The sequence below is a fragment of the Phyllobates terribilis genome, unplaced genomic scaffold (assembly GCF_046119375.1).
Source record: "Phyllobates terribilis strain yellow unplaced genomic scaffold, ASM4611937v1 Scaffold_4__5_contigs__length_816908805, whole genome shotgun sequence".
Taxonomy (NCBI): domain Eukaryota; kingdom Metazoa; phylum Chordata; class Amphibia; order Anura; family Dendrobatidae; genus Phyllobates; species Phyllobates terribilis.
The window spans coordinates 716,849,228-716,869,218 of record NW_027362764.1 but is presented as its reverse complement, the minus strand read 5'-3'; the positions used below and the strand labels follow the sequence as shown (position 1 = coordinate 716,869,218).

General features: G+C 41.8%; 1 protein-coding gene across 1 annotated transcript in view; it reads right to left on the bottom strand.

Annotated features, from left to right (window-relative positions):
* Nucleotides 1-701: 701 nt before the first annotated feature.
* ATP6V1C1 (ATPase H+ transporting V1 subunit C1) overlaps nt 702-19,991 on the bottom strand; it is a 45,309-nt gene continuing 26,019 nt past the window's right edge. The window contains exons 5-13 of the mRNA XM_073679697.1: nt 18,192-18,286; nt 15,069-15,160; nt 13,100-13,198; nt 12,137-12,205; nt 10,186-10,278; nt 10,009-10,102; nt 8,036-8,133; nt 5,861-5,987; nt 702-1,338 (exon numbers count right to left, since the gene is read on the bottom strand). Coding sequence (XP_073535798.1) covers nt 1,243-1,338; nt 5,861-5,987; nt 8,036-8,133; nt 10,009-10,102; nt 10,186-10,278; nt 12,137-12,205; nt 13,100-13,198; nt 15,069-15,160; nt 18,192-18,286 — 863 coding nt within the window. The 3' untranslated portion in view covers nt 702-1,242. The remainder of the gene's footprint in view (nt 1,339-5,860; nt 5,988-8,035; nt 8,134-10,008; nt 10,103-10,185; nt 10,279-12,136; nt 12,206-13,099; nt 13,199-15,068; nt 15,161-18,191; nt 18,287-19,991) is intronic.

Below are 19,991 nucleotides of genomic sequence, written 5' to 3'. Positions count from 1 at the left end.
TGCGGGACCGTGCAGCACCACCATATGCGTCCCTATAGAAGGGTGCGAGACCTCACAGCACCACCACATGCGGCCTCTATAGAAGTGAAAGACTTATCTATTATCTGGAGCCATATGAATACATTTATTGATACAACACATAGCGATGCTAATACACCAGCATTTAAAAGGGAAGCCATAAGGGTGATTTTGCTGCTGAAACTACTGTTTTTAGCTGAATAGGCACAACAACAACAATAAAAATGACACCGGTCTTGTAGTAATCCGATGTTCCTGAGCTTAGAAAAAGAGCTTTGAAGCCACATGCAAATTAGCTTGGAAGTGCATTGGGGATGATGCTATGTATGCAGAGAGCATCAACACGCCCCCAGTGCACTTCCAGGCTAATTTGAATGTGACTTCAAAGCTCGTTTTCTCAGGTCAGGAACATCGGAATACAACGAGACGGGTGTCATTTTTCTAGTTATTCTAGTATCTATACAGCCATACCACTATGGTAGTAAATCTTTACTTACAAATTCCCTTTAAGTGAATGGCGCCATTCTGCTGAGAGTGAAGAAAAGAAGCAGCATTGCGCAGCACACCCTCGATTCTCAGGATTTTATGGTGGTCGCCAAAGGTTGTACTTGCATAATCATAAAGCAATGACGCACCCAAGTGACATAAAAAAAGGAGGATAAAAGAAACCTGGACGCCTTGCCGTTTGTACAGGTAGGTTTAATTCTCTTTTCCTTGTGTGTGCCGACAGTGCTGTAGATCTTTATCAAATATACAGAAAGCACATACATTAAATATTACATAGACTTTACATCACAACTCCACATTAAACACCATTAATGGACTAAATACAGTGAATGGAATGGTATAAAACAATTACACCATCGCCCCTTGTAAACAGGATCTAGCTACGAGCAGCGCTAACGAGAGGAATCACCGGACGAATGAGGAATGACATCTACATCTCTGGGCCGCGTGGCAATGCCGGCCTTAAATAAACCTCTTTATAAATAGACTCTTATTTGCTGGGTGGACATTAAATAACTGATTAAAAGCGACAATATCTAACGACTAATCTTTAAAAGGAAACAAATCAAGTGTCAAAAAAAGGACGACTAAGTGACGAGGGGCAAGAGGGTAATCCTGGGTACAGGCGTGAGAAGCAAGCACAGGGTTAGGTAGATAGGAGAATCACTGTACTTCAAACTCATCTCTGCTCCAATAACACCACTACAGGGGCTTATTTTACTTAAATTCCAGCAAATTGCAGTCAATCTTGTAGTAGACGTAGGGGTAGTATTCCTGCTGGCTAAGGTTTAATCCGGGTATATCCATGGGAGCCTGGAAAAGAAATTGAAACAGGGTTAGAACAAACAGGGAACGCAAAAAAATAAGCACTTACAGCAGTCAGGAAATCAACCATGGGCTGGAGAAAGGGAAATCACTCCAGGAATGAAGCTGTGCTGATACTTGAGATCTAGTGAGGTCAGTATAGATGAGCGAACCCAAACTGAAAAGTTTGCAAATCATACCAGACACTTAGCGTCTGTTGCTAAACTCCGAACATAGACTGTTTTAATGTTTGGAGTTCTGGGGGAACTATGTACAGTAGAGAACATTGGGTTCACCATTCACACTAAGTGATGTCACAGCTCACCTATTCCTCCTACCTTCATAATGAGCTTTTACTTGATGAGAACATGCTCATTAGATATGTCAATACAATTCAGTAGGGTCAGTTCGTCGCTGCTAATGTGCCCAAAAAGAAATAAGAGTCTAATATTGGGTCTAGTGGCCAGTTAGAAAATTGCCAGATTTTTTTTTTCATTATATTTGTAATGGGGAAAATAAAAAATATATATTTTTTTATATACATTTAATACACTGCACAAAAAAATAAAGGGAACACTCAAATAACACATCCTAGATCTGAATGAATGAAATATTCTCATTGAATACTTTGTTCTGTACAACGTTGAATGTGCTGACAACAAAATCACACAAAAATCATCAATGGAAATCAAATGTATTAACCATTGGAGGCCTGGATTTGGAGTCACCCCCAAAATTAAAGTGGAAAAACACACTACAGGCTGATCCAACTTTGATGTAATGTCCTTAAAACAAGACAAAATGAGGCTCAGTATTGTGTGTGGCCTCCACGTGCCTGTATGACCTCCCTACAACGCCTGGGCATGCTCCTGATGAGGTTGTGGATGGTCTCCTGTGGGATCTCCTCCCAGACCTGGACTAAAGCATCCGCCAACTCCTGGACAGTCTGTGGTGCAACGTGACGTTGGTGGATGGAGCGAGACATGATGTCCCAGATGTGCTCAAACGGATTCAGGTCTGATGAACGGGCGGGCCAGTCCATAGCTTCAATGCCTTCATCTTGCAGGAACTGCTGACACACTCCAGCCACATGAGGTCTGGCATTGTCCTGCATTAGGAGGAACCCAGGGCCAACCGCACCAGCATATGGCCTCACAAGGGGTCTGAGGATCTCATCTCGGGACCTAATGGCAGTCAGGCTACCTCTGGCGAGCACATGGAGGGCTGTGCGGCCCTCCAAAGAAATGCCACAGAACCATGAGCTCAAAAGGAACTGCCCAAGGAGCTCAGAGACAGAATTGTGGAAAGGCACAGATCTGGCCAAGGTTACAAAAGAATTTCTGCATTACTCAAGGTTCCTAAGAGCACAGTGGCCTCCATAATCCTTAAATGGAAGAAGTTTGGGACCACCAGAAGTCTTCCTAGACCTGGCCATTCAGCCAAACTGAGCAATCGCAGGAGAAAAGCCTTGGTGAGCGGTAAAGGAGAACCCCAAGATCACTGTGGCTGAGCTCCAGAGATGCAGCATGGAGATGGGAGAAAGTTCCACAAAGTCAACTATCACTGCAGCCCTCCACCAGTCAGGGCTTTATGGCAGAGTGGCCCGACAGAAGCCTCTCCTCAGTGCAAGACCTATGAAAGCCTTAATAGTTTGCTCAAAAAACACATGAAGGACCCCCAGACTATGAGAAATAAGATTCTCTGGTCTGATGAGACGAAGATAGAACTTTTTGGTGATAATTCTAAGCGGTATGTGTGGAGTATGTGTGGAGAAAACCAGACACTGGTCATCATCTGGCCAATACAATCCCGACAGTGAAACATGGTGGTGGCAGCATTATGCTATAGGGGTGTTTTTCAGTTGCAGGGACAGGACGACTGGTTGCAATTGAAGGAAACATGAATGCAGCCAAGCACAGAGAAATCCTGGATGAAAACCTCTTCCAGAGTGCTCTGTTCACCTTCCAACAAGACAATGACCCTAAGCACATAGCTAAAATAACAAAGGAGTGGCTTCAGAACAACTCTGTGACCATTCTTGACTGGCCCAGCCAGAGCCCTGACCTAAACCCAATTGAGCATCTCTGGAGAGACCTGAAAATGGCTGTCCACCAACGTTCACCATCCAACCTGACGGAACTGGAGAGGATCTGCAAGGAAGAATGGCAGAGGACCCCCAAATCCAGGTGTGAAAAACTTGTTGCATCATTCCCAAGAAGACTCATGGCTGTACTAGCTCAAAAGGGGGCTTCTACTCAATACTGAGCAAAGGGGGCTGAATACTTATGACCATGTGATATTTCAGTTTTTCTTTTTTAATAAATTTGCACAAATTTCTACATTTCTGTTTTTTTCAGACAAGATGGGGTGCAGAGTGTACTTTAATGAGAAAAAATGAACTTTTTAGAATTTACCAAATGGCTGATATGAAACAAAGAGTGAAAAATTTAAAGGGGTCTGAATACTTTCCGTACCTACTGTATATTTTAGATTTATCTGGCACTCTGACATTGGAGGTTTAATACCAAGACATTAATGAAATATAGTTTAAACAGCACCACTGCAAGCAATAGTATAAGAAACTTTTTTTTTCAGTCTCTGATTAATACAATTCAGAGTCCATTTCCCTCGACGTTACATCACATTTTTTCTGATTTTTAATGATTTTATGTACAAAAGTTTACCATATTTTTCGGACTATAAGACGCACTTTTTTCCTCCAAAATTTTGGAGGAAAATGGGGGGTGCGTCTTATAGTCCGAATGTTGGGGGGGGTGTATATATATGTGGGGTGTGGGGGGAGCGGTAGTGGTGGAGGAGCTTGGCACAGGAGGCAGCAGCCGCCCACTGCAGCCTACACTGTCCCCGCTGCTAAAGAAAATGAATATTCACTGCTCCCCACACCCACTGAATATTCATGCTCCTTAATAGCAGCACACAGTGTAGCCGCGCTGCGGCTCCTGCTGCTGCCGGCTATCTCCTGTGCCCGCTGTTAAAGGGCATGAATATTCAACCTCTCTCCACGCCCATGGGCGTGGGGAGGTGGTGAATATTCATGCCCTTTAACCCTATAACGCATGACCATAAAAATCTACTTTTTCACATACCTGGGGCCTTTTAGGCCCGTGTGCAAATAACATGGAATAACTCAAACAAAAATGACAAACAACTATATACCTGAGGAATACCTAGAGTTTCAAAATTCTAACTAAAGTAATCTTGCAGAAAATAGAAAACAATTAACAGGGCGGGCCTGCGAGGCCCCAGGTATGCGTTCTAGGGTTAATAAGCGGGCACACGGTAGAGCCCGGCAGCAGCAGGAGCCGCAGCGCGGCTATGCTGTGTGCCGGCTATGAAGGAGAGTGAAGTCACTGCTCCCCGCGCACACAGTCCCAGCGTGGGGAGCAGTGACTTCCGGCAGCTGATCTCTCCTTGTGAGCCTCGCATAGCAGTGACGTCATGTGCGGCTCACATGGAGAGATCAGTGCGGGCAGACAGGACGCAGAGCTGGAGGAGAGAGAATAGAGGTGAGTAGCAGTGTTTATTTTTTTTTTATGTGCAGCATGATGAGGATTAGGGGGACCATGCATACTAGGATAAGGATGAGGGGTCCATACATACCAGGGTAAGGATGAGGGGTGCCATGCATACCAGGATAGGGATTAGGGGTGCCATGCATACCAGGACAGGGATGAGGGGTGCCATGCATACCAGGACAGGGATGAGGGGTGCCATGCATACCAGGACAGGGATGAGGGGTGCCATGCATACCAGGACAGGGATTAGGGGTGCCATGTATACCAGGACAGGGATTAGGGGTGCCATGCATACCAGGATGGGGATTGCTGTGCTATGCATACCAGGATGGAGGGGTTCCATGCATACCAGGATGGAGGGACGCCAGGCATACCAGGATGGGGATGGGGACCACATATAAAAGGAAGGAGGGGGACACATATACCAGGATGGGGGATATTGTCCGAATTGGGGGACATTACCCCTATACCAGTGTCAGCAGAAGACCCCCTCCCCCTTAAAAGTGCATCATGAACACATTTTTGGCTTAATTTTTTTTTATTATTTTCCTCCTCTAAAACCTAGGTGCGTCTTATGGTCCGGTGCGTCTTATAGTCCGAAAAATACAGTAATACAATTATTATATTATAAATTAATTTCAAATAATACTTCTCATTTACTGGGGCTTACAAAATTTCCTGCTAATATTGGTATCATTCTAGAAGTTTTCAAGTGTGACCCAAGACATGGGTATTTAGTAATATAAGGAGATTTTTGTTAATAAACCCATTTCTGCAGCACGGAAATCACTCATCTAATGTGAGATCTCAGGCGATCTGCTGCTTGTGTTATGGCTATATCCGAGTGATGTGAGGACAGGAGAGAAGACTTCACCAATCCCCAGGTAACATGAGACCGTGTCCTCATCGTGCCACCGACGCCCGTGCAGTCACAGCCGACACTCACACTAAGGACATAATGACTATGTAGATGGGACAGATCGGGGGCTACTTACATCAATAATGGAGGCCGCGCTGCTGTCCAGGTGTTTGTACAAATCATACAAGACTTCCCGCAGCTTCTTCATGGTCTTCTTATTGGGCTGAAGCAGCATGGCCTGAAAGTTCACGGGTAACCCATACCTGAGGGGCGAGACACTGTCAGGATCAACCGATCAATAGGACGATTTTCTCTTTATATATTTTGTACTTAAAAGCCACAAGAAAGAACAGTAAAATACGTGTTGGAGAGTTTTTCATAGCAGCAGCATGTCTATATTTAATGTCTTGAAAAAGTATTCACACCCCATGAACTTTTCCACATTTTTTTCACGTCACACCCACAAACTTAAATGGATTTTATTGGGATTTTATGTGCTATACTGACACTAAGTAGCGAGTATTTTAAGGAAATGATACATAGTTTTCTAATTATTTTAAAAATATATACCTGAAAATTGTGACGTGTATTTATATTCAGCCCCCTGTGGTCTGATACCAATAAATTAAATCCTGAGTGACCAATTCCCAAACATAATTAGTAAACTGAGTCCACCTGTGAGTAATTCATTCTCGGTATAACTACAGCTGTTCTGTGAAGGCCTCAGAGGTTTGCTTGAGAACATTAGGGATCAAATAGCATCATGAAAACCAAGGAGCACACCAGACAGGTCAGGGATAAAGTTGTAGAGAAGAGTAAAGCAGGGTTAGGTTATAAAAAAAAAATAGCTCAAGCTCTGAACATCTCACAGAGTACTGTTCAATCCATCATCCAAAGATGGAAGGAATATGGCACAACTGCAAACCTACCAAGACATGGCCGTCCACCTAAACTATCATCCCAAGCAAGGAGAGGACTAGAGAAGCAGCTAAGAGCCCCATGGTCACTCTGGAGGAGGAGAATCTGTCCCCAGGACAAATAGCAGTTATATACTCCACAAGTCTGGCCTTTGTGGAAGGGTGGTGAGAAAAAAGCCAGAGAAAAGAAGTCCTGTTTGCAGTGTGCAAAAATCCATATTAGTGAACACAGCTAGCATGTGGAAGAAGGTGCTCTGGTCAGGTGAGACCAAAGTAGAACTTTTTGGGCTAAATGAAAATCGCTGTGTGTGGCGGAAAACTAACACTGCACATCACCCTGAAAACACCATCCCCACCGTCAAACATGGTGGTGGCAGCATCATGCTGTGGGGAGGCTTTTTTTCAGCAGGGACCAGGAAGCTGGTCAGAGCTGATGGGAAGATGGATGGAGCTAAATACAGGGCAATCCTGGAGGAAAACCTGTTAGAGGCTGCAAAAGACTTGAGACTGGGGCATAGGCTCACCTTCCAGCAGGACAATGACCCTAAACATACAACCAGAGCTACAATGGAGGGTTTATCAAAGTATACTTGTGTGTGAATGGTCCAGTCACAGTTCAGACCTAAATCCCATTGAGAATCTGTAGGAAGACTTGAAAATTGCAGTTCACAGAAACCTCCAATCAATCTCACTGAGCGAGAGCGAGTGTGCAAAGAGGAATGGGCAAAAATGTCACCTCTAGGTGTGCAAAGCTGGAGAGAAAGACCCCAAAAGACTGCCAGCAGCAATTACAGAGAAATGTGGTCGTACAAAGTATTGACTCGGGGAGAGGGGGGCTGAATACAAATGCAAGTCACAATGTTCAGATTTAGATTTGTAAAATATTTAGAAAACCCTGTTTCATTTACACTTCACAAATACTTGCTACTATGTGTTGGTGTATCCCATAAAATCCAAATAAAATGCATTCAAGTTTGTGGGTGTAACGTGGAAAAGTTCACAGGGTATGAATACTTTTTCAAGCTACTGAATGTGTACCGCCATCTTGACACTTATTTTGCAGCACAGAGTAAAAAGAAAAGCTGATCATCACCAGCCGGTGGTTTTGTTTGCTCTACTGACATCTAGTGGCCAAGGTACAAACTGCAGCGATAACAGAGAAATCCAATTGAGGGACGACCGCAGTAATTTAATTTCTTCTTTAACAAAAACAAAATTGACTTTCCAGAATTGCTATCCTTTCATTGCAGTGGTGTGCAACCTATGGCTGAGACTACAACTCTCAACATACGACAGCTGCAGACGGTTAGTACTTTGCTGATCTCTATACATCGCAGACATTTTACAAGGTCTGGCTTCTAATATTATTAATAATGATAGTAATCGCTTCCTACCTTAATACGGACTCCACAAACACCCGCAGAGCTTTCACGTGGATCCATGCAATAAAAGCTTCACTGAAATTAACTTTGAGCCATCGCACAAGAGGACCCTGCAGAGACACGGATAAATGTCTGTCATTACAGAGCCCTGGCTGTATACAGGCCCCGCAGGCCTGACCGCACTATATACTGTCATTAACAAAGGGTCGGGGAAATTCTCAGAAACGTATCATTCACGTTCTCCTAGTGACAAGGAGAAACTCAGTGAAGTCATTATTCCAATTTAAAGGGAAGGTGTCATCAGAAAATGATCTGATTTTTATGTTAAATGTATTTTTTAAATATTCTGTTCTCTATAGAAGACTTTTCAGCAGTCTCATTATCATCACAGCAAGGATTACAATGGCAGGTAACACTTCTATATACAGTAGATAACTGGATCCACCATTCATAATAGGTGATGTCACAGCTCACCTCCTCCCCCCTCCTGTACAATGACTGATAACACAGGATCCACCATTCACAAGAGGTGATGTCACAGCTCACCTCCCTCCTGTACAATGACTGATAACACCTCGGTATACAGCAGATAACTGGACCTACCAGTCATAATAAGTGATATCACAGCTCACCTCCTCCCCTTTTACAATGACCTTTGCCCAGATTACAGCATGCTTAGATAATGCTTCCAGACAAAATATAGGATCTAAGTCCCATCTACTGATTCTAATGTCATGATAATAATAAAGCATATATTTTTAATATATGAAAAATTAAACATTTCTAATAAAACTGTATACTTTACACAAAAATCTGTTTAAACAATAGGAGACTATTTGATGCCATCTTCCCTTTAAACCACTTGATTAGGAAAAATCACTTATCTCCATCCCAGCCTTTATTTTCCATCGCCCTCCTCCTGACCGCTGAGGGCGGATCTCATTTTTATGTGCAAGGTCCGTGAGGACGTCAGAGTTTTGTCTACGGTACCAGCCTCCGACCTACATTAATAACTGATGCAAACAGAAGCGCGGCTCTGAACTCGGCAGATGCTTGTGAGCATCCAACTCCTATGATTAAGTGCACTTCCAAAGAGGCAGAGCGCACTTTAAGGGGGATTTTACACTGGAACACGATTGGCCATTCAATCATTCGTACAAGCCCAATCGTTGCCCCGCGCACACATGCTCAATGGTCAAGTGTCAAACAGCGGATTGTGTATTTTGCAGAGGCACAAAAATCCTTAATTGTTGGCAGCAAATCCCATTGTATGAAAGGAACACGTGCTGCCGTCAATAATAGAAAAGGTTTTGCAAGAGTAAGAGTTCAGGCATCAACCTTAAAGGGGTTGTCTGTTGAAAACAAATTATCACATTTCCGCGGGATGAATGCTAACTTATAGATTGTGGTGGTCCGACTGCTAGAACCTGCACCGATTGGGGGAGAGAAGTTTTTACCGCCACTGGAGTTGAGCAGCAGAGTGCATGCTCAGCCTGCACGCCATTCGTTCCTTATGGGGCTGCTGAGTGCTGCGCTATGCTTTTTCCTTCAGGGAATGAATGGAGCGGCGGTCGGATGTCCAACCTGCCGCGTCTTTTTGTAACGGGAATAAAAGTTCCTCATTGGAAATAAAGGTTCCTTGATGGAAAAAGATCAGTGAGTGCTGAAATACATAAATTCGACAAGTCCTTGCTGCAATCAATTTGTGTGCCTGAAATGCGTGTATTGCATGCGACCGTCACAGCACCACTGGCAGAAGCTCCCATTCAATACTGGCTGTACAAATGCATATGCTGTTAGCTCCCTCTAGTGGTGGCTGCAAGTAGCCAAAATTATATAATTTATCAAGCATGTGATATAAAGACAAGATGTCTGTACAATGAATAGGAAGGTGGACAGTCATTTTACTAATGGGGACAGCGCTCAGTGGGGTCTATGGGGTCCTATCAGATCTCTGATGACTAAATATAGAGTGCAGTCCTTACAAACTGCTTCTTCTTGTCAGTAGACAGTCTGTTCATTTCTTCTTTATCGGCTTTCATCTCCTCTTCATTGTACTGGAAATCCCGGACGACGAACCTGTAATGAGCAGAAATATTATACGGTGGCATTTTATGTGCAGCAGCCGCTCATCTGCACGGACCACCCATATTAGCACTCACTTATTCTCTCTGGCTTTGTGCCGGAAATCGTCCACCGCTTTTCTGAACAGGGTGACGTTACACAGGTAGCTGTCCTGGTCTTCTGATAACACACTGAGGGGTAAATCACAAGAGAAGAAAGTCTATTGTCTCCATTAGTGATGAGCGAGTATGTTTTGTTAACCCTTTCGCCGAGTATACTCGGGCGAGTACCAAGTATCTTCAGAGTACTCGGTGCTATGTTTGAATCACTCCCGTGTGCACGATTTGCTACTGTTTGACAGTTTTAATACATGTGAGGAATGTCTATTTCTTACACATTCCTCACATGTAATAAAGCTGTCAGTTGCAGATCATGCACACGGGAGCGATTCAACCTTATCACCGAGCAGCTGTAACTACTCGGTGCTCGCCCAAGCATACTCGGCGAAACGGTTAACAAAACATACTCGCTCATCACTAGTCTCATCACAGACACACAAGACACTCTTGTAAGAACGAGAACATAGTTTTTTGTGTTAAATGCAATTTTTACACATCCCCCTTACCCCCCCATGACAAATCTGTATAAAAATGTAAATACTGCAATTTTCCGTCTTCAGTGTGGTTATTTTAGGCTCTTACCTCCTATTTTTTTATAGAAAATTTTTCAGCAGTCTCATTATCATCAGAGGCAGGATTAGAATGACAGGTAACAAAAATACTAATCTTATTAAGCTATTAACAAGCTAATTACTAAGTTTATATTAACAGTAATATTATCTATAATGGTAATAATAATAATAATTATAATAATAAATATAATTATAATATATTACTGATAATTAATTTTAAGTTTAAATAATATTAAATTAATAAGCTATTAACAATATTAAGCTTAAAAAATAATAAGCTAATAACAAAGGATCTAATCACAAAAGGAGATGTCACAGCTCCCCTTCCCTTCACAATGACCCTTGTACACGCTCATTAGATGCTTTAATACAAAAGATAGGTCTTGAGTGAGTCTATTGCTTCTAATGTTCAAGTGCATTTCCTGAAGCAACAGGAAGTGTAGAATAGCTTTCCCCACCCCCCAGTAGCCAATGTGCAAGATTTTTTTTTATTATTTAAATTTTTTAATAATGATTGTTTTAGAACTAAAAAAAAACAAAAAAAAAACCTTGACAAATATTTAAAAAATACATTTAACACAAAAATGAGATTTAAACAATAGCGCATTTTCTGATCATACAAACCCTTTAAAGGGTTTTACAAGATAATGAAGGGCAATGGAGAGTGCTGCAGCCTCTTTATTCTTCACATTGAGCTGTCTAATTAGCGGCTGTGCCATGTGTTGTCCAACTGTAGTGAAAGGGACAACGCTGAAATACTCTGTGTCGCTACTAATTCGACAGCACATAAATAATTAAGGTGCTGCTGCACCCACAGGAGCACTGTGACCATTTATATAGCTAATAAACAGGGGTGCCAAGATTCAGACCCCCAATGATCGGATATTGATCGCCTATCCCATGGTCATGAATAATGGAATAAAAATAAAAAAAAAACACTAATTTTTTTACAAAATCAATTGATATTTTTAGAGGGTAATTTTCAGCCAATGATGAAATATTGCAAATAAATGTTTTATATGCTTTATGGCATGTACAGAAGGGAAAACTACCAACACCCTGTGCTTGGCCTAATCACGATACAAAGCAAACTGAGCATTCAGAGTGTAAATTACGAACTTTTCTGATGTCGTGTGATATAAAACTATAAAATTATGGAGGCAAACATCTATATATATTTCAAGGAGAAAAAAAAGAAAAAGCCCTGAAAATAGCTTATTTACTATAAGAAGAAACGATCGGGCATGCTGAAATCAAATATGCCTGATCCTTCTTTCCTCTGACATCTCCTGTCCAGGTGATGGGGCAATGCCCCTACACATTAGATTATCAGGTTTGACACCTTTCTGGTCACTTACTTGGTGGAACGTGGCACCACCATCTCAGCCAGAGTTTCATATTGCTTCAGCCAGTCATTATAGTTCATTCTGAAAAAAAATTTACAAAATACATTTCTTTAATAAAACTAAATCTGGTCAACCAATCATCATATAGTTTTACCAAGGATGTCCGTGAGCACTCGCGTCCTGACACGCAATGTAAAAAGGACCTGACCAAAACATTTAGGAAAGATCTACTATTAAATGGCGTGCAAGTCTTATGTAGCGTGATAGACAAAACACGGTCCTCCATATCACACCATTACTAGCCAGCCCTACTACCTATAGGATTAAGAAAAGAGGGCTGGTGACTAGTTTATAACCCAAAACGGCTTGTGCTACCCTGCAAAATGTGCCACCATTGTGATAAATGAAGGCAAAATACTGAAAGTGGATTATGGAAATTACAGCGATAATGATGGGTGGATTTGGAGAGGATGATGGGTGGATTTGGAGAGGATGATGGGTGGATTTGGAGAGGATGATGGGTGGCTGATATATAGAAATGATAATGTATGGATGGATGGAGATGATGATGGATGGATAGATGGAGATGATCATGTATGTATATGACGATGATGATGACAGATATAATGAATATAAAGATGGTTGATGGAGAGGATGTTAGGTGGATGAAGATGATTGTGCATTAATGGATGGATACAATGAATGGATAGATGGATAGTGGAGATGATGGCTGGATGGATGGATGGAATGGAGAAGATGGTGGGTGGATGGAGATGATGGTGGATGGGGAAGATGATGAATGGATGAGATGTAAAAATGAATGGCGTAGATGATGATGATGGATGGAGAGGATGATGGATGTAAAGAGATATTGATGATGGATGGCTGGGCTGATGATGGCCGTCTCCATACTGACTATCACCCAGTGAACATGAAGCAGAATATCGCAGTCTTTTCACGGCAGGCAGCACTTACTTTGGAACAACTACTAATAGTGTGATCAGATATTCAGAATCCAGGACGAAGTCTTCTTTCTTCACAATTTCAGCCAGGCTCCTGGTTATTAAGCTTCCTCTGCAGGGAAAACAGAATCACATGGAAACTAAGATCCATCATGTTAACAGCATAAAGCAGAACAATATAATAACTGTAATGAGGTTGAAAGGATCGAGTCAATTAATATTATAAAACCAAATGATTTAAAAAATAAAAAATATATTTTATTTGTACTGAGCGATCGCCATGTGTGTGTTGTTTTCAGCAATATAAGAAAACGTTATACAATTTTCCTCCATACTTTTTGTGTGAATTGCCCTTTAAAATCTCTGCTTGCTGTCATTTAAAGGAACCCTGATTGTATACAGATCTGCTCTGGTTCTGTGATGGACACATAGGTACACACCTCTGCTAGCTGTAATGCGGGTGCACGATCTACGGCCCATAGCGCCACTCCGTGCAGACCCCAACCATGCCATAAAGTCCCAGGCGTTAATACCCCTATAGGTTTTAATGGGGCCCTTGGGACTGGCTCTCGTCGGCAGTGTGGCCCCTGACTGTAGAGAACCTGTGCTGCAATGGCCTCCGCACTGCTTGCTCCAAATATGGTTCTCAGAATAGCATTTAAAGGGGAAGTTAAAGATTCACATGAATAAACCTGTGGAATGACTCACTTGCCAAAACATCAAATCTTCCAACAGACCAAGAAACTCACATGATAACGGGAAAGAAGGAACTAAACTATTAAACTTATTTTAACTCCTTCCTGACATGTGACATATATATATGTTGTATGCAAGGTGCAGGTGTATGGAGAAGGGTCAGGAGTCTGCTCCGCACAGGGTACTCCCAGAAAGCCAACCACAGGGTGGGTTTCATAGAGACCATCAATTTCCCTATACATTGCAATACTGTGACATTGCAGTATACAGTGTAAGCAATCAGACAACTGCTGCTTCCAAGTTCCCCTATAGAAAATAAAAAATAAATAAAAAAAATATTTAAAAAAATATTAAAAAAAAGTTTGAATCTTTCCCTTTTCCCCAGTATAAAAAGACATAAAATAAAAAAAAGAAAAATGCTATTACCACATCGGTCAAAAATTTTAATTATTTAACCCACAAGATAAACGCCTTAAAGAAAAAAAAATGAAAGCGCTAAAAATGCTGTTTTCAGTGGCAGTGCCCCCCTCCCCACCCAAAAAAATACAATGAAAGGCAATTAAACAATTAAAATGGTTGTATGTATCCCAAAATGATGCCAGTAAAGATGTCAGCTCTTCATGTAAAAAAAACAAATCCTCAGATGGCTCGCTCAACGGAAAAATAAAAAAAAGTTACAGGTCTCAGAAATTGGTGACAACAAACCCCCAATTTTTTTTTTCTTATTTTTCACTATTTAAATGAAAAAAAAAGAAACCTTACAAGCTTGGTATCACTGTAAGTGCACTGACCTGGAGAATCATGCCAAAAGGACATTTTTTTGTAAAAAAAACCACACAAAAAACCCCACCCACCCCCCACAAAAAACAACAGTGGAATATCGCATTTTTTTTTACTGCTGTTTTATTTTAACATTTCACCCCAGTTGGAAGTTTTCCAGTTTTCCATTATATTGTATGAAAAACTGAACGGTGTCATCTAAAAACTACTACTCATCCGTCAAAAACAAGCCCTCATATGGCTAAATTGGCGGAAAAGGAAAAGAAATTATGGCTCTTGGAAGAAAAAAAGGAACAATGAAAGAACAAAAATAGAAAATAGAATAGTCATAAAGGTCATATATTGTGTTAAAGGTGGCTGTCTATAGGTAGAGAAAAATATATGGCAAAAGGTGATTGGTGGTTGGTACCAATAAAAAGTATAAACCTCCGAGATCTCACAATTTTTTTTCATTTTTTTTCTAGGTTGAGATAAATTGTCCAAGGACACAGAATGTGGAATCTTACGCATTTTTCCTTTCAAGATTTTGTAGGTTTCCTTTCAGGTTGTTGTAGGCAGAAGCCCGCGCTTTCAGGTCATTGTCAATCTGTGTAACACCCTGAAAATGGACAAGAGGTAAAGTCAGACGAGTCTCCCAACAGTGCAGATAACGAGGATGAATGATATAGTATTTCGAGAGGTGGAAGAAAAATGCTCCAAAACGGGAGTCCAAGTTCAGACACAATATAGAACGACACGGCTTTCAATGTTCCATCGCTTTAAAATAGAAATTGTTCCAGAAATACAAATCAGGGACTACAGGGAGACTTTGCCCGCGACACAGATTGTTCTATGTCCCTGCTACATCGCAGCGTAATGCAGGTGGATGGGATTGCATTGCGACCCGTGGGATAGTGCAACTGAAACAGGCAAGTATGAAAAACAACAACTATTACCCTTTTATCCTTCTAATATCTGTTTAAAAAAACCAAATAGTTCTGTCTTTTCATGACTCGCTTGTCGGAGTCCCCTGGTTACGACAAGTGAGTCACGAAAAGACAGAACCGGTTGGATCTTCCATCATCATCTCCATCCGTACATCAATCCATCATCCTCCTCTTCATCCATCCATCATCCTCCTCCTCTCTCCATCCTCCTCTCTCTCCATCCATTCATCCATCATCCTCCTCTCTCTCCATCCATTCATTCATCCATCATCCTCCTCTCTCTCCATCCATTCATCCATCCATCATCCTCCTCTCTCTCCATCTATTCATCCATCATCCTCCTCTCTCTCCATCCATTCATCCATCATCCTCCTCTCTCTCCATCCATTCATCCATCATCCTCCTCTCTCTCCATCCATTCATCCATCATCCTCCTCTCTCTCCATCCATTCATCCATCATCCTCCTCTCTCTCCATCTATTCATTCATCCATCATCCTTCCTCTCTCCATCCATTCATCATCCTCCTCTCTCTCCATCCATCCATTCATCATCCTCCTCTCTCTCCATCCATCCATCATCCTCCTCCTCTCTCTCCATCCATCATCCTCCTCCTCTCTCTCCATCCATCATCCTCCTCCTCTCTCCATCCATCCATCCTCCTCTCTCTCCATCCATCATCCTCCTCTCTCTCCATCCATCCATCATCCTCCTCTCTCTCCATCCATCCATCATCCTCCTCTCTCTCCATCTATCCATCATCCTCCTCTCTCTCCATCCATCCATCATCCTCCTCTCTCCATTCATCCATCCATCATCCTCCTCTCTCTCCATTCATCCATCCATCATCCTCCTCTCTCTCCATTCATCCATCCATCATCCTCCTCTCTCTCCATTCATCCATCCATCATCCTCCTCTCTCTCCATTCATCCATCCATCATCCTCCTCTCTCTCCATTCATCCATCCATCATCCTCCTCTCTCTCCATTCATCCATCCATCATCCTCCTCTCTCTCCATTCATCCATCCATCATCCTCCTCTCTCTCCATTCATCCATCCATCATCCTCCTCTCTCTCCATTCATCCATCCATCATCCTCCTCTCTCTCCATTCATCCATCCATCATCCTCCTCTCTCTCCATTCATCCATCCATCATCCTCCTCTCTCTCCATTCATCCATCCATCATCCTCCTCTCTCTCCATTCATCCATCCATCATCCTCCTCCCTCTCCATCCATCATCATCATCATCCTATCCATCCATCATCATCATCATCCTATCCATCCATCATCATCATCCTATCCATCCATCATCATCATCATCCTATCCATCCATCATCATCATCATCCTATCCATCCATCATCTCTCTGGCTGCATGCCCAAATATTTGCTCTATTCTGTGTAATGGAGGTGAATGGGGTGGTGTTGTGACCCACAGGGTACTGCGACCGCTGCAAGAAAGTCTTATAATATCCAACCGGTTCTGCCCTTTTGCGACTTGCTTGCAATGCAACCCTATTCCCTGCCTTATGATGCGATCTTGGACAGCGCAACCTGTGTTGGTCTTGTACCCTGGCTATAACACACAATATTTTCCCCCTTTTATGAAAGAATTATATTTGATAATAGTTACAATTTGTACAATTTACCAATTGCAGATTCACCAATTCAGAAACAGTTTTTCTTTTTCTTCTGTTCCCTTCTTCTCCAAACTTATGCCTCCAGTTAATAATGATACCAAATGTTCCCTTCAACAATTGGGCGTGTAGGGCAGAACTTCTGTGGGCGTGGCCTTGTTTTGATTGGCCAGCATCAGAGAAGAAACAGCCAATGCCCATAGGGAAGTTCTGTGGTACACGCCCACAAGGTTCAAGTGAAAACCTAGCCCCTTAATTACTAGATGGGAATAACTTTATATCGCAGGGGCACAGAAGAAAAAGAAAAACTGTTCCAGAATCAGTGGAAAAGCGGCATTTGGAGGAGGAACTCAGTTAAACTTAAAACAAAAAATCTGGTTATAAAGGTCCCTAAAACGGGCTCATAATTGGCCAAACAAGTGCTCATAAGAACACTCCAATCCCAATCACCCTCACTGATCAGTCAACTAAAGAGCCAAACACTTGTTCATAGGCTGCTCGGATTATTTATGGCAGCCTTACATTTATCGCTGTTGGCAGACATTAACATGATCGCTTGGTCCTTATTGCATCGGCCCAAGTACAAGGGACTTAAACGAGCGCTGAATAACTAACTGAATGCCACTCGTATAAACCCAACTTGAGATATTTGGGTTCTTTAAAAATCCGGAAGTGGTGAGACAGTGGGGGTTTCATCAGGGTCACAAGATAAATAAAGCGCCAGTGCCCACCGATATGTGGTGCGTAGTCCTCAGCTATAAGTCCCCGATCAGTGACTTTTTTTGTTTGTACACGCTGGAGAATTTCAGATGGTCACGCTGCATTTCCATATGGGTTATACACGGTATGGCTTCCTCCGTGCATCATGTGAACGGTTTCACACAACAGTATGTATTGTCTGTCAAGAACAGAGCAGTCCTGATTATTCTCAGCCTCGTTCACATACGTAGGACAGGAATAAGCACAAACATCCTATTCCCTTTTCCATGACACCATTTTTTCCTCACCCTGGGCTAGAGTTTCCATGAAGGCAGAAAACGACTGTATTGAAACACGAGTCTTACTTTAGCAATTATTTCTGAGATGTTCTTCAAAGACTGTTTTATGGGGTACTTCGCCATATCCCACTGGAACCTTGTGATGTATGTGACCAAGTCCACTGGAAAATAAAGAGAGCAGAGAGAGCGGTGAGGGGACACGGACGTCACACAGGGGCACGGGCTGCCGATCCACAAGCACATCAGTCGTCATGTGGAATGACTGAGATAGTAAAAGTGCTGTTTACCGGATAATCACAGGCTTTCAATTGTCCTCCGATGACGGGTGGTAAAACCTATCATTCAGAACATTATACGGAAAGCGCTAGATAATAATACTTCTATATGGAGAATAGATTAAAGGGAGATAATAAGCCTTGTTTGAAGTAAAGGGATTTTAGGAATGGCTGTCATAGGATAAATAACACCCATTATTCAGTATTATTTAAAAAAAAGGTTCAAAAAGGTGCAAGGTGCATGCATAAGTACAAGAAGTACCAAAGTACAATAATATTACGACATAATAGGAAACTTATCCTTATCCTGATGGTGTTCCTATATAAGAAATAGGTCACACAAGACCTTTGAGGTAATGATTTCTCAGGTAAATGATGAATACTAACAAAGATAATCTCACTGGTATAGTTCACCAAACAACCGTGTCCTCTCTAGCTATTTCCCATCCATAATTCAGCCAAATAAGATAAGGCATTAATGTAGATACAATACACAGCGTATGGGAAAGGTATATGCTAGTAAATGTGTAAAGCAACTCAGCCAACCATATAGAACAACAGCAACAGCACAAATGTATTCATTATATCCACAACTGAATAAACTATTTTGTGGCATTAAACATTATTATATAATCATAGAGAAAATTTTTCAACTTATCTGATCCTCCATTAATGATGGGTATGCAGTCTCAATGCAGGCAGGCTCCCGACGCGTTTCCCTTTGATCATCAGGGGAGTAAAGTGCCTATAAGCATATCCAACGAATGGGGGCATGATTATAGGCACTTTACTCTCCTGATGATCAAAGGGAAACGCGTCGGGAGCCTGCCTGCATTGAGACTGCATACCCATCATTAATGGAGGATCAGATAAGTTGAAAAATTTTCTCTATGATTATATAATAATGTTTAATGCCACAAAATAGTTTATTCAGTTGTGGATATAATGAATACATTTGTGCTGTTGCTGTTGTTCTATATGGTTGGCTGAGTTGCTTTACACATTTACTAGCATATACCTTTCCCATACGCTGTGTATTGTATCTACATTAATACCTTATCTTATTTGGCTGAATTATGGATGGGAAATAGCTAGAGAGGACACGGTTGTTTGGTGAACTATACCAGTGAGATTATCTTTGTTAGTATTCATCATTTACCTGAGAAATCATTACCTCAAAGGTCTTGTGTGACCTATTTCTTATATAGGAACACCATCAGGATAAGGATAAGTTTCCTATTATGTCGTAATATTATTGTACTTTGGTACTTCTTGTACTTATGCATGCACCTTGCACCTTTTTGAACCTTTTTTTAAAATAATACTGAATAAAGGTTATGTTTTACCCTCTTGCTATTTATTATTATAACTAACTGGGTACCACTTTTTTGCTATTTTTGATAAATAACACCCACCATAAATAAAAAAGGAAAACATTGGTGCCCATTTACACACAAGGATACATATGGGTTATCCAACCAAGACTTATTCCTTATCCACGATAAATAAACGATTGTTAAATGTTAGACTGCTGGGACCCCTACAAAACCAGAGGAAGCGGGTGCCGAGACCCTATGTAAATGAAGTGGTG